We start from the raw sequence: 17,201 nt of genomic DNA, 5'->3' as shown, positions 1-17,201 counted from the left end.
GCATTTTGGGGCTTCCAAGAAAAAGTTTCTGACACTAACAAAACGCAACCTGCGTTTTGTGGGCTTCAAAAAAATTTTGAATTTTCTGGCTTAAAAAAACGCATCCTGTGTTTAGTCTAAAACAAAATAAAAAAATTGAAATGCCAAAACGTAACCTACGTTTAGTGTATTTCAAAATTAAAAAAAATAAACAAGTATAAAACGCACCTTGCGTTTTATATCTGACCCATGGTAGTGCAATTTTTTTCATTCCCTCCATTTCATAGTATTACACGTTAACACTTTCCATAACGAAAAAAACAGCCCATAAGCGCAGCTTGTGTTTGGGCTAATAACAAAACAAAAAAATGAAAAAGCTGACACTAAGTAAAATGCAAGCTGCGTTTGATTATTTTCATACACAAAAAGAAATTAAAACAAAATAAAAAGATAAAACGTAGCTTGCGATTTGGCCTGATACTATAATAGCCAAAAATTTTAATGCACACTATTTCATTGCGGTACACCATCATTATTTTCATATGCAAGAAAATCAGCCCCACATCTTCAATATACCATTTTTCAGAAATTAATTTGGTTATGGATGAAATAATGGTGATTAGCTAATATATAGATGCATGGTGAGTTGTCCACAAATGTGGACCTGTATTGGTCAGGGACCTGCAAAACGCCAGTAACGTTTTGCAGTTGATGAAATCAAAAAATCTGCAACTGCTGCAAAATGTAGGCTTGGATTGGACTGGGAAGAGAGCTAAGTTGCGAAACGTGCCCTGCATGCCGACAGGAGCAGGTATTGACCAACATGGGGCTACGCAAAATGCAGGTTGCGTTTGTCAGCGTTGCAGAGCTAAACGGAGGTTGCGTTTTGCAGGCTTCCTAGCTGCATGCGTGCCACATGTCTTGGAGGGTGTTCACCTGGGGCCTTTAAAGCGAAAACACAGATAAGAAAGGGAGCCTAGTAAAAAATGAGTTACTGAAGCAAGGTGAGGAAGAGTTGAAGGAGAGTGAGGAAGCAAGAGTGAAGAGGGGTAACAGTGAAAAAGCAAAGTGTTGGAGAAGAAGAAGTATACGGTACAGGAAGAAAAAATGGTGCGTGATTTTATCAAATCGAAAGAACATATTATTGAGTATTTGAATCATCCTCAATTAGTAAGTAAATTTTTTTTAATATTTAACGATGAATATATATATTTATTCAAATTTTATTTATTTGTGTTGTAATTTGTACTATTGTGTTTATTAATATTATTATTACTAATATTATGTTGTTATTTATTTCTCATTACGGTTTAATTTTTTTAATACAGTTATTATATTATTATTGTTATTATTAGGCAAGTTAATCTATGTATTATTAGTGTGACGTTGTTGTTATTATTATTATTATTATTATTATTATTATTATTATTATTATTATTATTATTATTATTATAGTGGGTATGTTAATGAAAATAATTTATTAATAATTTTTAATAACAATAATATGTAATAATTTATTATTATTATTTAGTGATTTATTATTATTTTTCATGATAATAATAATACTGTTTAGTAAACGATTTTTTTAACAATGTTTAATTAAAAAAATTATTATTTTGAATAATTTATTAATACTTTTTAATAATAAATAATACTGTATATTAATAAAATACTGTTTAGGAAGTTGATAATATAATAAATGGTTATTATCATTGTTATATTTGAGTAATTATTATTATAATTAGTATTTTATTATTTATTTATAATATTGGTTATGATAATGAGAATAAGTTATTATTAATTTTTAATAATTAATAATACTGTTTAATAATTTATTATTAATTTTTAGTGATTTATTATTATTTTTCATTCTTGATAATGATAATAATAATACAGTTTGGTAAAAGGTATTTTTTTTTACACTGTTTGGTAAAAAATTTTATTAATTTTAGTAAAAAAAATTATTAATTTATTTAGAATTTAATAATTATCATTTATCTTTTTGCAGGCTATCAGGAATTTGTTGCCCAGAAAACTGGATTCGCCAGATACCTTTAACGAGGTAGCTGCAGCGACACTGGCATTGATTGGGTTTCAACACGTTTTGCGAGTAGGCGAAATGAGAGGTCATTCTGCACTACTGAGTGCGTTGGTGGAATGCTGGAGGCCGGAGACTCACACATTTCATCTTCCGGTCCGTGAAGTGACGGTGACGTTAGAAGATGTGAGCTATATCCTTGGTCTCCCGATTAATGGGGAGGCCGTTGCAGGTAGATCAGACAGCAGTCACCAGTTTTTAGTGGGGAACTGCATTGCGTGTTTTGGACGGGAGCCCGGTCCACAAGATCACGTATTATGGAAGGTTAATATTGCTTGGGTCCGGCGGTGCAGAAACACCGAGCTGTGTGATACTTAGGAGTCTCTTGAGCGGTACGTCCGGGCGCACATTTTCTGCTTGCTTGGAACAGTTGTGTTTCCGGATAAGTCGACGACTTCGTTGAACTCGAAGTTTCTACCGTTACTTCGGAATTTTCACCGGATTTCAACATACAGTTTGGGGGCAGCCAATCTGGCACACCTATACAGATCGTTGTGTCGTGCATCACGATACAACTGCAAGGAGATAGATGGCCCACTGATACTGCTTTTTATTTGGGCGTGGGAGCATATGCCGCTCCTGGCACCTATACCCCGCGATCAGCTCGGCGATGTTGGTATTCCACTTGCGCGACGGTATTGGCTTTTATCGTTATTATTATTATTATTATTATTATTATTATTATTATTATTATTATTAATTTGTTACTCTTATTAATATTGTTTTTTGTTTTTTGTTAGGTGGAGTCATTGGCGCCGACATACAAGATATATACGTCAGCCTACAGCGCATTTTAGGCGAGGACTCAACGATATGGGAGTTGATGATGTAAGTTTGCAACCATTAATGTCCGATGTTTTTATTCAGAAGAATAGTTTTTCTAATCGGCCTCTTATTAACTAATGTGCAGTTTATATGGCGGCCATATATGGGAGTGGAGGTTCCAGATTTCCTCGCTGCCCAAATGGTTATGTACTCCACCCAGTCGCCTCTAGTGTCATTCGAGTGCATAGAATGGCACTCGACAGACCGAGTTCGACGACAATTCGGGATGCAACAGCTTCCACCAGGCCCGGCATTCGACCTTGGTCGTGATCACTACAAGCGGTTGACAGGGGCACATAACCATGACTGGGGAGAGATTTATAGTCAATGGGTTAACAGATGGAAATTTGACCACTATAACGCATTGCAATTGGGCGAGGAGATTATTGACTTTCATCCTCTCCCAATGTACTACGAGTGGTACACACAACAGTATGGGATGTATTTGCGACTGTCGGATAGAGTTGCAGGTGAAGAGGTTGGCGTTGATGAACCACAGCAGCAACAGGAAGAACCAGCTGGCCCTCAGCAACAAGTCCCGCCTCATGAGCAGCAGTTTTAGGTATTGTTATTAATTACTAGTGTTATGATTATTATCAATTTTTAGGGTTATAAATTGTTATCAGTAATTACTATTAATTGTAATTAATTGTTAATTAGGTGCCGGCATATGAGCACCACTATCAGGTCCTGGCATATGTCCAGTAATTTCAGATGCCGGTATATGCCCAGCAGTTTCAGGATCCGGCATATGTCCAGCAGGTTCAGGATCCGGCATATGCCCAATAGTGGCTGGCATATCAGCAGCAGGCACCATATATATCGGAACCACAGCCGCCTCAGGCACCTGAGCCTTACATACCACAACTGGTAATTCCAGCCGAAGGTCACTTTAGTCCATTGGGTGGATCTGACACCATCAGCTTCTCTCAGGTCCTGAGAGATACAGATAATCTTTTTCGACGCCACCGCAGGAAGGGCCTGTTACATCTCAGCATTCTGGTGGTCGTGGCGCCATTTCAGGTCATGCCAGTGACTTCGACTTTGATCAGTCGACGGGTCATGTAGATCCGCCCGGTCCTTCCGCACCACCACGCCCCCAGTTGTTTGATTTGAATGAGTACCCGCAGCAGGAAGATGGAGATTTGGGATACGACTTATAGCACTGGTATGATCTTGCTGGAGCGAGTGCTCCTGGGATGAGTGGTTCAGGTTCGTATGACACTGGTGGTGCGAGTATGACAGATTTTGGTGGTCCTGACATTGGCAGTGGGCTGGATACCGGTGTGTTGCAGGGTCATCCGTATAACTTACGGACACAGACTGCGCCTTCGGACAAATACACCCCATCCTTGTATTCGAAGAAGGCACCGAGGAAGTAGTCTGTTGTATTCAGTGTATTCAGTGTCGTATCTTATATTTAGATGATTCTATTCAGTATTATTATTATGACATATTTAGCTTTATTCTCGTGTAATTCTGTTTGGATCGAAATGTTTGTTCTCTAAAAAATTAAATAACGAGGCTAAAAATTTTATTTATTATAAATTGTTAGCTAGGTTAAAGTAAATGACGAGGTTACAAAAAAAGTAACATATAATTGTGAAGTAGGTCATAACAAAGTTACATTGAAAAGCTTAACCACTAATGACCTCCAACGGAGCTTGGACCTGCACACTGAGGACATCGGCTGCGGCTATATCCCTCGCATCCACATATAGTGCACCTGTGAGGACCACACATATCCCGCGAATCCATCTCATTCAAGTAGCGTGTTGACTTCGGTCTTCCTTTTGTCGTGCGCCTCAATGTCTAGTTGGCGATCACCTTCGCTCCTTCGTATCTATCCCACGTAGATGGGTCACCCATCGGAACAAACTCGCCTATGTACACCTTGCAAATTTCAGACATCTTGTACACATCGTGCACGTACACTTGCTAATCAAGACATTGGTTGGCGCAACATGCAAGCTCGTGGCGACATGGAAGTCGCTCGACCTGGAAATGGCCACAGTCGCAGTGTCGTTGTGCAAGGTTAACAGTGTAAATTGTACCATTTTTCATTTCGTGAATCTCAAACATCTCGTTGCGCTTGTCGAACCGGTTGACCACAATGTTTCCTGCACGTCAGAAGCTTTCTTCAACTCTCTTTGTTGCAAATTCTGAATACGTGAATCCGTTGCAGAGACGCTCATGAGCCTTGGTATTCTTCCGAGTGAACAATTCATTCAGTCGGTAGAAAGTTGATCGGACAAGGGCAGTCACAGGAAGGTTGCGTGCACCCTTCAGGACAGAATTTATGCACTCTACCAAGTTTGTCGTCATATGTCCCCAACAATGACCACCATCGAATGCCAACACCCATCTCTCAACACCGATCTTATCGCACCATTGAGTATATGCCTCACCCCGCTCTTTAAGCCTTTGGTAGTTTTTATTGTACTCCTGCTCCGTCCTAGAATAGCCTGTTGAACAAACCATTTAGTCATAAGCAGATGCCACAAATTTACTATGAATAGAACCATAACAGCGAGTTGAAATATCTGTGTTCACCACGAGTTTATGCAAATATGGAGCCTTGAACCTCCTTAAGAAGTTGGACCCGATGTGCCTGATGCAGTACATGTGCCACGCCCTTGGTGGTGACCATGCACCGTTACTGCGAGCTATTGCAACATCGATGGAGGTATGGCGGTCAGAAATAATATCCACACCATCAATGGTAACCACATATCTCCGCAAATTGGTTAGGGAAAACTCCCATTCGTCTGCTGTCTTGCCCTCGACAATCGCAAATGCAATAGGCACAATGTTTTGATTTCCATCTTGTGCAACTGCTACCAGAAGTGCACCTTTATATTTTTCGTACAGGTGCGTGCCATCAACCTGCACCAGTGGCTTTCAGTGTCTGAATGCTACAATACACAGATAGAAGCTCCAAAAAATACGGTGCAGAACTCTTACACCTTGAACCTCCTCACTCTCACGGTAAACGGGGAGCGTTTTAATTTGAACATGAGACCTTGGCATCTTCAATGTCATTGCTTTCAACCATACTGGCAGAGTCTGGTAAGAAACTTCCCAATCACCGAAAACTTTTGTAATAGCTTTCTGTTTTGCCAACCAAGCCTTGTGGTAACTCACAGTGTAGTTGAACCTGCCTTGAACTTCTGCAATAATAGACTTCTCCTATATCGAGGGGTCTGCTTCGACCAATGGCCTAATGGCATCTGCAATTGTGTTTGAGTCCAACTTGGCATGATCTTGTGAAATCGTGCCCATGGTGCACGTGTGCTTGCCATTGTATCTCCTGATCTCCCAACAAGCTTTTTTTTTTAATCAAGCTAACTCGGATAAGCCAGTCGCACCCTGCACCATACCCCTTGCATTTCGCGTAGAATGTCTGCGGCTCAGACTCATACACAGTGTAATCAACTCCTCTAAAGATGGTGTAGCTTTTGATTGCAGATATCACCGACTCTCTCGAACCAAATTCTATTCCGACACTAAACTCGCCGTCTTCCGCCGCAACGTTGCCTTCACCTACGACATGCGCACCACCATCAGTCAGACAAGGCAAATAAAATAAGCACTATAGGAAACTTGAGTTAATAATCATAACATACCCGTATTCACATACTCAGAAAATTCCGGGGCATGCATGGCTTCGAGATCTAGAGTCTGCATAAAAGACGGAACACCAAACGGGTGTTGGCTTACAATCGCATTTGCTTCATTTTGCACCGCCGGATTGCCTGCCAAGTCTTCGTCATCGTTTTCGTTATCGACTTCATAGTTAGCTTCGAATTCCTCTTCGCTGTCATTATTATCTTCTTCCCAATTTATATCCTCGAGCTCATCAACATTGACCTCGTTGCCGACCGTACCCATCCCCGACTGCTGTTCAAACTCAACGTACAGCTCTATCATCGGCACGTGAGATCAGGTTTGTTGATAAATATACAACATCTGCTACATATTGGCATCGTCAATGATGGGCATTATTTGAAACTGTATTAGCCCACCAAATACTTGCATAGGACTTCTGTATAAAAGATTGCTCACCCTTTTCAAAATGTTGCTTTGAATGTTATTACAAAGACCATTTTGCAACTCGACAAAACTCATGGTACATGGAATAACAAATGACAACGGACATTCACAAACAAAAGTCACTCCTTCATGTATGTTTGGTATAACCTCACCGTCATAATATACTCTTAAATTTGCAACACCTTCTATAACTTCAGCCTCAACTAACTCTATTTTTTTGACACAATTATCTGCCAAAAAAGTACACCACTAAGAACTTTATGCAAGAAAGAGTAAGAGGAGAAGTGAAGATGAAGACGAATGAAACTGGACTTCGTATTTATAGGCAAACCTGTGGATTTAAATATTATTATGTGTACAAAACACAACCTACGTTTTAGGACTTCTAAAAAAAAAATTCTGCCACTAACGAAATACAACCTGTATTTTGTGGACTTCAAAAAAATTTGAATTTTATAGCTTAAAAAAACGTAATCTGAGTTTAGCCTGAAACAAAATAAAAAAAAATTAAAATGCCAAAACGTAACCTACATTTAGTTTATTTTCAAATTAAAAAAAAAATAAAAAAGTACAAAACGGGTGCGTTTTACATCTGACCCATAGCAGTGCAATTTTTTTTTATTCTCTTCATTTCATGGTGTTACACGTTAACAGCCTACCATTTTTTCACTCGTACCGATTTTGTAATCGAGAATAGTTACCCATGTAAAAATCATATAAAAATAGGGAATAAAATACCTGTGGGATGTTACTTTTTTTTTTCTTTTTAATAATATCCTGTGTGTGACATCATTGCCTTGAACATTTGATAGTAGATATACCATAGACCAAAATAAAGGGAAAGATATACAATAGTCTATTTTCCTCTTTTTGCCGTGACATATCTTCTAAAAAGCAAAAGCTCGGCCATGGCAATATTATTCGTGGGACATACACAGTAAAAGTCTAAAAGAAAATAAGGATCAATATTAGCTAGTGTAAAATGTAAAATTCCGCTAAAATGGCAACTATGCCCTTATTTTTCTGCGCTGAGTAGTTATGAACTTGTAGGGTTATATGGTGAACAAAATTTCGGAGCAGCATGTTTCACACCATGCAAGGGATCACTAGCTATCACATTTGAAGCTTCTTTCTATTTGTTTATATTTTGATGATACATTGGAAGCTACTTTAATTATGTCTCACCCTCTTTTATTTAAACGGTTATATTATTCTATATATTCTTTATGTCTCTTATAATCTTTCTTCCCATTTTTTTTTTGTTTTTTGTTTTTTTTTTTTTTTGCCCCCTCCATTATTGATAAGTTAGAGAACGTCTTATATAAGATTAAAGGATATTTTACTATTTTTTAATTTGTTATGTTTATAAAAGATTAATATGGTATTTCATTAAAGTATCATATAATTTAAATTTCATAATTGTTGTACTTTTCACAAATTATAACATATATCATTTGCAATATTGTCAAACTAGATAGAAAATAAATAAGTAGTATAGTATCAGATTAGCATTTCTAAGTGTGAAAAATTATTGTTAATTCTAACCATGAAATATATTATAGACTAATTTAATATTTATTAAAGATTCAGTTAGTTTGACAAAATTATTTAAAATAAATAATTTGTTAAATAATATTATTCAATCATGTATAGATCAAAATCAATCGCTAAAATTAGTAATTAATATAAAATACATGTTAAAATACAAAATATATATTAAAAATGAATTAAATAATACATATATTATATATTTTAGACATAAATATATAATGACTTAATTTAGTGTATACATGATATTGTACTTAACTATTTTTTTTTATATATAAATAGATTACTATCATTATTCATGGCATGGCAACTACTTCAAACTCTCTCAGGCAGTGGCAAAAGCCTATAAATAGGTTGAACACAACAATATGGAAATCACAAGACAAGGCTACGTATTCTTTCAAAATTCAAACACAAACCTTATTAGAGGATACTTAAATTCTGTATCCTATATCATGGCAATGTCCAACGCAGATTCAAGTGGCACCACTACGTTGATCTCATCATCCCAAGGTGGCAGTACTGCTATTACTTCTATCCATCAACAGAGTGCTGCTACTAACTTGGGAGGCCAACAGAAAATTCATCTTCCCAACCCTTTTGATCTCACTGACTCTCAGATCCTGGACAGAGTTTACCTAACCCATGTCAATGATGATGAAATCTGCAATACCAGTATCCTCTTTGGCCTTGTGTCCAATCTTATACTTCAGGTCATTCATCAACTCACATTCAATAATATTCTACCATCCACCTTGAGAATCTTTTATAATAATAATTAATAGGAAAAGTATAGGGTACCAATACATTATCTGCCAACTTATTGTTAATAATAATTAATTATTATATTTTAAATACATATATAAAGAGATACATCCAGAAAATATATCTATAAAGACACTTCTGTTAAACACAACCATAAAAAAACATTTTTATTAGACACATCTACGAAGACACTTCTATAAAACACAATTATAAATAAGAGTTGATAGAAGTTGACAGATATGCTGTTGGTAACATAGCAGGACCCTAATTAATATGGTCAAATTTTTAAGTACTTTGTCATTTCAGGTCCAATAATAAAGAAGGAAAATGATTTTTGAATATCTTTAGATTTTTATAACATCACTTACTTATTAATCTGTATTATTGTTATTGCATTATTATTTTTTTGAGTAGAATATTTTTATTGCATTAGCATCGGCTATTATTGTCTAAATGTCTTAATTGGTTGCTAATTTAAGATAAACACTATATACCCCATCCACCTCTGTGTCTTATAAATACGAAATGTATATGTGCAAAGTGATGGATCATGCTGAGAAAACAACGAAACTTAAAAAATTATGACTTATTTATAATTGTTCTACATACAGGGTAGTTATTCAACAATATCCACGGTCAGTTTCAAACCAGAATTTCCTACCCTGAAGCTGATTTCTTGTCAGGTAACTTCGTTTGTGCGTGTATATATTTTGCAATTGCATGACATCCACCTCAATGATTATGTATTGTTGCATGCAAATTAAATTCGAACATAATTGATGAACAAATAGTATATATGCTTCTATATATTAATATAATTAAGAAGTAGTACCTTAACAAATGCAAAGTCATGGAATAACTTTTAGTAAAAGCATAGTAAAGTATTAGAACAGTACATACTTGCAAAATTTTAATGTTGATAAATAAGATTCTAAAACAATAAGACAAAATTAAAGAATTAACTGTCAAATAATCATGTTTTCATTAACAAAAGATATTGATGTAGCAAATGTTTACTATGTTTGGAAACATTTTTTTTATGAATCTCGCTAGGGAGCCAATAGAATATTTGTATAATGTATACAATGGGCGGTTTATTTGACTTAATATGAGTTAAAAAATGAACATGCAGGATAAACTACTACTAATTTCTCAAACACAATATACTTATATTATTATCCAAAATAACCATCTAAGTATCAGGGATAATAAACATCTGATATCATATTGAATCGAATATTCCTAAACCCCATTATACACATTGTATATATACTCCATTGGCTCCCTATACTTCCTCTTCATATTGTCTCCGGACTACTTTTATAATTTAATCACAAAACAAAAGTACTACGTACATGTAAAAGTTAGCTATTATATGAGCTATCATTATATCAGCTATCATGTATTTATATATAAATATATTTATTATTTAATTTATTTTTATTTTATATTTTAACATATATTTTATATGGACTGTATTTAGCAACTACTTTTTGTATACAAATAGCATGATTAATCCTTAGAATAATAAAAATGCCGGTTACTAACTAAAAGTTGGATGATGCTACCAAGATGATAGGCACAAAACATGGACCCCAATGCGTGCACCAAACAGCACTATGGATTCTCCAACACCTAAGGTGCTATTCTTGGGACGCAAAGGCGTTGATAACTCTGGCGGCGTTTTCTTTGGAGTATGGGAACTTCATTCTGCTTTCTAGGACTCCAACACAAGACATACTTGGAAGCTCACTGAGACAGCTGAATCAAATCCAAGAGAGGAAGATTTCAAGTGAGATAACAGAGCTGCTGAGTTTCATAGTGAAGGCCTTTCACCACATCAAAGTGTGGGCAACCTGGTCTTCTGAAGGCTATGATCCTGAGGAGGTCCCTACCTTGACTGAAGCCTTGCAAGAGGTCCCTCTTGTTGTCTACTGGACTATTGCTTCCATTGTTGCTTCCACAGGCAACCTCCTCGCCTTCACGTAATTACTAACTTCTCAAATTTAATTTTAATACACTTTCCGAAGGCTGTAAATGTTTAAGCATTTTATGAAAAACTTGAAGCAAAATTAGAACTAACTAACATTGTATTGTTTACTTCAGAGAATATAGCTTATCGGAATTCAGAGAGAGGCTTGCGGCTGTTGTAAAGAAGTTGGCAGATCATTTGGAAATTTGCAAGCTCGAAATTGGTTAATATATTAATGAATTAATTATTTGTTTCAATTCTTTAGTTATCTGAAAATGCTCACGATGATGATGATGTTGGGTTCTGATCTATCCATTGAATTTGTTGCAGGGTACATAGACGATTACTTGAGCCGTAGAAGAATCTTTGAGAAGCCTAAAGATATAGTAGATCTTTTGAAGGCTTTGATCCTCCCAAATAATGGAGCTCAAGTTCCCCAAATATATCAAGGCACCATCCAAATCAAACAGGTTAATTTAATTATTAGTTTTGCCAACAATTTTAACAAAGAACTCGTCAATATAATTAAATATATACAGGGTCTTGAAGTGTTCAAGGAGAAACATGTGTTACTCTTCATTTCGAGCCTGTACAGCATAGGAGACGAGATCATGCTGTTGAATTGTCTGCACGATAGGCTGCAGGAAAGTCCAAAGGAATGGAAAGGGTTTAAGAAAGAAGATTTCAAGATTCTGTGGATCCCAGTTGTGGAGTGGGACGAAGCCAAAAGGGAACAGTTCAAGACATGGAAGAACAGCATCAAGTGGTATGCAGTGGAGTGCTACTCGGAGTTGCCAGGTGGCAGGATAATAAGTGAGCCTGAAGGGTTGAATTACATGGGTAAGCCTATTCTGCCTGTGTACAATCCTCAAGGTTACAAAGCAAATGAAGATGCAATGGGTTTGATCTTTCAATGGGGGATCGACGCATTCCCTTTCAGGAAAACTGATGCTGCTGATCTTATTCTCAAATGGAAGTGGCTTTGGGACATCATAAGAAAAGTTGCTCCCGGACTGCAGGTACCTTCTCATTTTGCCTCTTAAATGAGTTATATTTCACTTTTTTTAGTAGTTAAATAAACTTTTAAACTTTATAAAATTAATTTAATTTCATAAAAAGAGTTTTACACAAATAACCAATTATTTATGATATCAGCAAATAATAAAAAATTATTTAAATACATAAATTTAATTAGATAATTATATATTTAATTAGTGTATTAAAATTAAATTGTTATAAATATACAAACTTTTGAAGTTCAAACATTAGTTAGTTCAATTTATTATGTAAAATAATCAAAATTTTTATTCAATTGACGAAGTAAAAATTATCCAAACTAAATTTCTCATTTTAAAGACAACAACAACCATCATCAACAACAAAGACTTTATTCTCATTAGATGGAGTAAATTATATAAATAAATTAAAATAACGTAGTCGAACTGTAGCATAAAAATTAACTTCTCTCTCCATCAAATTTTTTTTATTTTCTATGACCAATAAAAAATTTAAAAGGATTTAAATAGAAAAATTATGTATTTTACGAAAAGTAATAACTAATATAAGGACCAATTTGGATAGGTGTACAAGTGATTTTTTTTTTATTTTTAACTTATAAAAATTGATAACTACTCAAATGAAGATGGTAAAAATATCTTTTTATAAAAATGCTTTGTTTAAAAGTGTGACTTATTTATTTAGCCATACTTTAAATAAAGACAACACTTTTATAAATATTAAAATCTAACTATACAATCCATCATCCAAAAATCAAAAAGAAATATTTTTACATGAAGACAATTATAAAATTTTTATTATATTATAACTATAAAATTTTACTATATTAATGTTTGGTATGATTTTTAAAATTAATTTGTGATTTTTTAACAAATTATTTAAAGTGTTTATCAAAAAATTAAATAAATGACTTCTTTTATAATAAAATATTTTTTTTATCATTCTCTTTTAAAAAATAAGCATTTCTATGATTAAAAAATCAAATAAAAATAACTTAATTTATAAACTACTTAATATAAATTCTTATGTTTTAAATTAAAAAAAAACGGTAATACTAGAAAGATAAAAATAATCAATCCAAACTTATCTTATTTATTATTTATTTATTACAAGGTGTATTAAATAAATCCAAAAATGATAAATTTTGATAGTTTTTTATTAATATTTTTTTGTTATCAAATATTTTCTAATTTTTATGTGTCCTTTTAGATCTCATTTTTATGCATGACACATTATCTTCCCAATACTTCTGATAGTACGGACTTTATTAAGTAAATAATGACTTTTGTAAACAATGTGAACATAGGCTCTAAAATTGGCCCAATCAAGTAAAAACACACTACACCCCTCAATTACCACCTAAATCTTAATATAGGATAATTATCCGCACACTTAGTAAATTGAACATCCGATATATATCCATTATGCACATTATTTAGTATTTTTATTGTTTACTTGTACTTTTCTATTATGTAATGTAGGTGCAAGGGGACAGATACTTATTCATCTTTGGTGGCAGCAACAAGAAGTGGATCCAAGACTTCACACTTGAAGTAGAGAAAGTGAAGAGACACGAGAGTGTGAAGCGTGCAGACGTGATAATAGACAAGTATGAACTGGGAAGCAGTGTTCCAAGCTTCTGGATTGGAATCGAAAGAATGAGGCAGAACAAGAAGCACCAAGAGGCGGTTGATTGCGAGATCCAAGGGATCGCGAAGAGCTTGTTCTGCCTCAAAAGAGATCCAGAGGGCTGGGCCATTCTTACCAAAGGGCAGAACATCAAGCTTCTCGGCCACGGCGAAGCCATGTATCGAACTCTGGCCGAGTTTCAGAGCTGGAAGGACAAGGTGTTTGAGAAAGAAGGGTTTGACATTGCATTCAAGGAATACTATGATGTTAAGGTGAAGGAAATAGCTGATCGTCAACCTTGCTCAATTGTCAATGTTGATAGTAGTAACTATGGCTCAAGCGTCATTGCAACTATAACGTGCCCAAATCCCACTTGTGGCCGTGTAATGGAGGTTACATCCGTCAATTACAAGTGCTGCCACCGTGATAATAATGATTCAAACTACTGCGGTTACTGATCTGTGGAACAGCCAATTATATATTTGAATATATACTGCATGCTTCACCTAGTTCTTGTGTGTGAACCTTGTTCGCCCTTCACCAATGGGTAGAACCTAAATAAACACTATGGTGGTCAACAGTTATCTTTTTGTAACTGAATTTCACAATTCAATAAAATTATAGCTATATGAATTATATTATCCCAAGAAATTCAACAGATTTTCCTTCGCTGTACAATTTCAGTGTCATAGAGGATTGGTCCAATCAGCATCTATCTCATATATTGAAATTTGCATTTTCTTTCTTTGATCTATTAAGTGTTTTGCTAAATGATCTTTTCTATCTTCTCCATTTACTTAATTAAAGTATATGGGATGTATTAAGGATGACAATATAACAGAAAGTAAAAATGAGATTCAAGAATTTAAAGAGTAGTTAGCATTTTGTTTTGGTAGTTAGTAGTTCTCTTCCCTTTTTGCTTGCTGGTGGGTATTTTCACACACACACAATATATATATATATATATATATATATATTAAATTTTATTTAATTCTTTTAAAATAACATGTAACTTATCCTTTATGATGTGTTAATTTTTAATTGAATGTTATCTTAATCTGATAACTAACTTGTGACTTGAGTTATTTCAATTTAATTAGAATTAATATTTAAACTATAATAAAATCATTTTGTAATTAAGTTATTATTTGAAATGGATAATTACATAATTTTTTAAAATATTAATAACTAAATTGTATTTTTTCCAAATCATTCCTTTCAAAATATAGAAAAAAAAATTTGAAAAACTTTTTTTCTCAAATTACGTACCATAACTCTATGTAATGGCTTTTACTCTTTTCTATTTCTTCATCATCTCGTTGTGCCTCCCAAAATCGTTCCCCCTATTAAGTAATTAATTAACTTGAACACACTTTGACAGAGGTAAACCCACAAAACCCTTATTCCTATCCAGTTTTCTATTATCTCCTTTGATATTGATATATCATTCTTTGTATTGGTTTTATCCAGTAAGATTAAAATTTTAGCATGAATAGTTAAACTCATTTAAAAATTTGAAAGTTTATCGGGTTTATAATTTGATAAAAATATCTTTTAAAAAGACAAAAAAAAAAATGATATCCAAAATATTCAACTATTATCACGGTGGATAGTGAGAAGTTACATTGAGGAGTGATCATGTGCTTTAAGTAATGAGAACTCAAAAGTGTGTTTTTAGAAAGAATAATTTGAAAAAAATTGGTTATTAATATTTTAAGAAATTAGATAATCACTCATTTTAAATAATAATTTAATTATAAAATAATCTTACTATAATTAAGATATTAACTCTAATTAAATTGAAGAAACTCTAATGATCTCTCTCTAGCTCTCTCTCTCTCTATATATATATATATATATTTTTTTACAGTTGCCCAGTTTGAATAAACATCTTAATTAAGCTCTATTCAAAATAGTTTAAACAATAAATATTTATATTAAAGGTAACTTATAAATAAGTTATTTTGTATTTAATTTTTTAGTTCTAAAAGTTTTTATTTTAAAAAAAATATGGTAAAAAAAATTTTATTATGAGAAAAGTCATTTTTTTTTTACTTTTTCATAAACACTTAAATAGTTTCATTTTTTTCCTAAGTTAGGAGTGAGACTCGAACCCGCAACCTCTAATTGAGTATATGGAAACTATGCCATTTGAGATATAGCTCGTTGGCACTTAAATAACTTCTTAGAAAACTACAATTTGGTTTTAAAAATTATACTAGACATTAATACTATTCCTTTTCATAAATTAAAAGTTTAAGTACTGAAATCGTCCCTAAGGTAAGGGGCGAAAATCAAAATCGTCTCCGACCTTTTTTTGTTATTAAAATCATCCCCAATGTTACAAAACATTATAAAATCGTCCTTTTTACCAATTTTATTTTTTTATTACCAAACTACCCCTCATTAAAAAAATTATAAAATAAAATAAATTAAAAAGAAAGGAAAGAGAGAAACGGCTTCAGGAAACAAAAAGAACGAAACGGTGAGGGCTTGAGGGAGAGAGTGACGGAGAGCTGAGAAGGGAAGAGAGGGAGGCCGTGTCCAGCATCGCCGCCGCCATGCCCAGCTGCCTTGCTTGTCATCGTCGCCATCAAAGGGAAGAGGGAGAGAGAGTGCTGTCGCGAATCAGAGTTGAGCCAAGAAGAGAGACAGCGCGAGAGTGGGAGTGAGCCACCGAGGGGATCGTCACCACCGCCAGGGCCGTCGTTGAGGGGGGGTGGGGGGGAGGGGGAGGGAAGGGAAGCCGCACCGCCGCCCCGTCGCACCGCCGCACCGCCGTTCTTCTTCTTCTTCTTCTTGTGATCCGCCACTGTTCCTCCTCCTCGCCCTCACCGCCCTCTTCTTCTTCTTTGAACTGAATTTTTGTTGTAGAATTTCTAAATTTTTAGTGAAATTTCTGAGTTATGATTTTCTGAGGTGGGGGTGGTGGTGGGTTCTGGTGTTGATGATGATAGTAGGGGTGGTGGTGGGGTGAGGAAGGTGAAGAGGAGAATGATGAGGCTTCTGTTATATATGAATGGTGATGATGTCTGTTCTTGATGTTGCGTTGTTTGGTAGCAACTTGAATTCTGATTTGATCACCAAGACTACGTTACTTGATCTTTCTGAAGTGAAGAAGTTCAAGGCTATTTTTGGTGGCAGTGGATAATAGCTTCCTTAGTGAGATCATGTTGGTTAACTCAAAATTAATCCGTTGCTTCTATTTTGTGATGTGAGATACTGCAATTTTGAGTTCTTGTTCCCAGTTTCGCGTTGTTCTCTTTCTTTCTTGTTCTTCTTCTTCTTTTTTTTGTGAAGAACATGAGTTCTTTT

General features: G+C 34.5%; 2 protein-coding genes across 2 annotated transcripts; both read left to right on the top strand.

Annotated features, from left to right (window-relative positions):
- Positions 1-613: 613 nt before the first annotated feature.
- Positions 614-3,464, top strand: LOC148546253 (serine/threonine-protein phosphatase 7 long form homolog). Its single transcript, XM_088499164.1, has 6 exons — positions 614-620; positions 728-828; positions 1,988-2,329; positions 2,533-2,693; positions 2,818-2,905; positions 2,988-3,464. Exons 1-6 carry the CDS (start codon positions 614-616, stop codon positions 3,462-3,464), a joined length of 1,176 nt encoding a protein of 391 aa, XP_088355290.1.
- A 5,338-nt stretch (positions 3,465-8,802) lies between these two features.
- LOC107618603 (protein SIEVE ELEMENT OCCLUSION B) lies at positions 8,803-14,537 on the top strand. Its single transcript, XM_016320711.3, has 7 exons — positions 8,803-9,216; positions 9,880-9,951; positions 10,841-11,253; positions 11,375-11,463; positions 11,571-11,710; positions 11,780-12,259; positions 13,739-14,537. Exons 1-7 carry the CDS (start codon positions 8,872-8,874, stop codon positions 14,342-14,344), a joined length of 2,145 nt encoding a protein of 714 aa, XP_016176197.1. The 5' UTR covers positions 8,803-8,871; the 3' UTR covers positions 14,345-14,537.
- Positions 14,538-17,201: the final 2,664 nt, after the last annotated feature.

Source organism: Arachis ipaensis, chromosome B9 (assembly GCF_059453495.1).
Source record: "Arachis ipaensis isolate K30076 ecotype BB chromosome B9, ASM5945349v1, whole genome shotgun sequence".
Taxonomy (NCBI): domain Eukaryota; kingdom Viridiplantae; phylum Streptophyta; class Magnoliopsida; order Fabales; family Fabaceae; genus Arachis; species Arachis ipaensis.
This window is presented reverse-complemented; position numbering and strand designations above follow the sequence as displayed.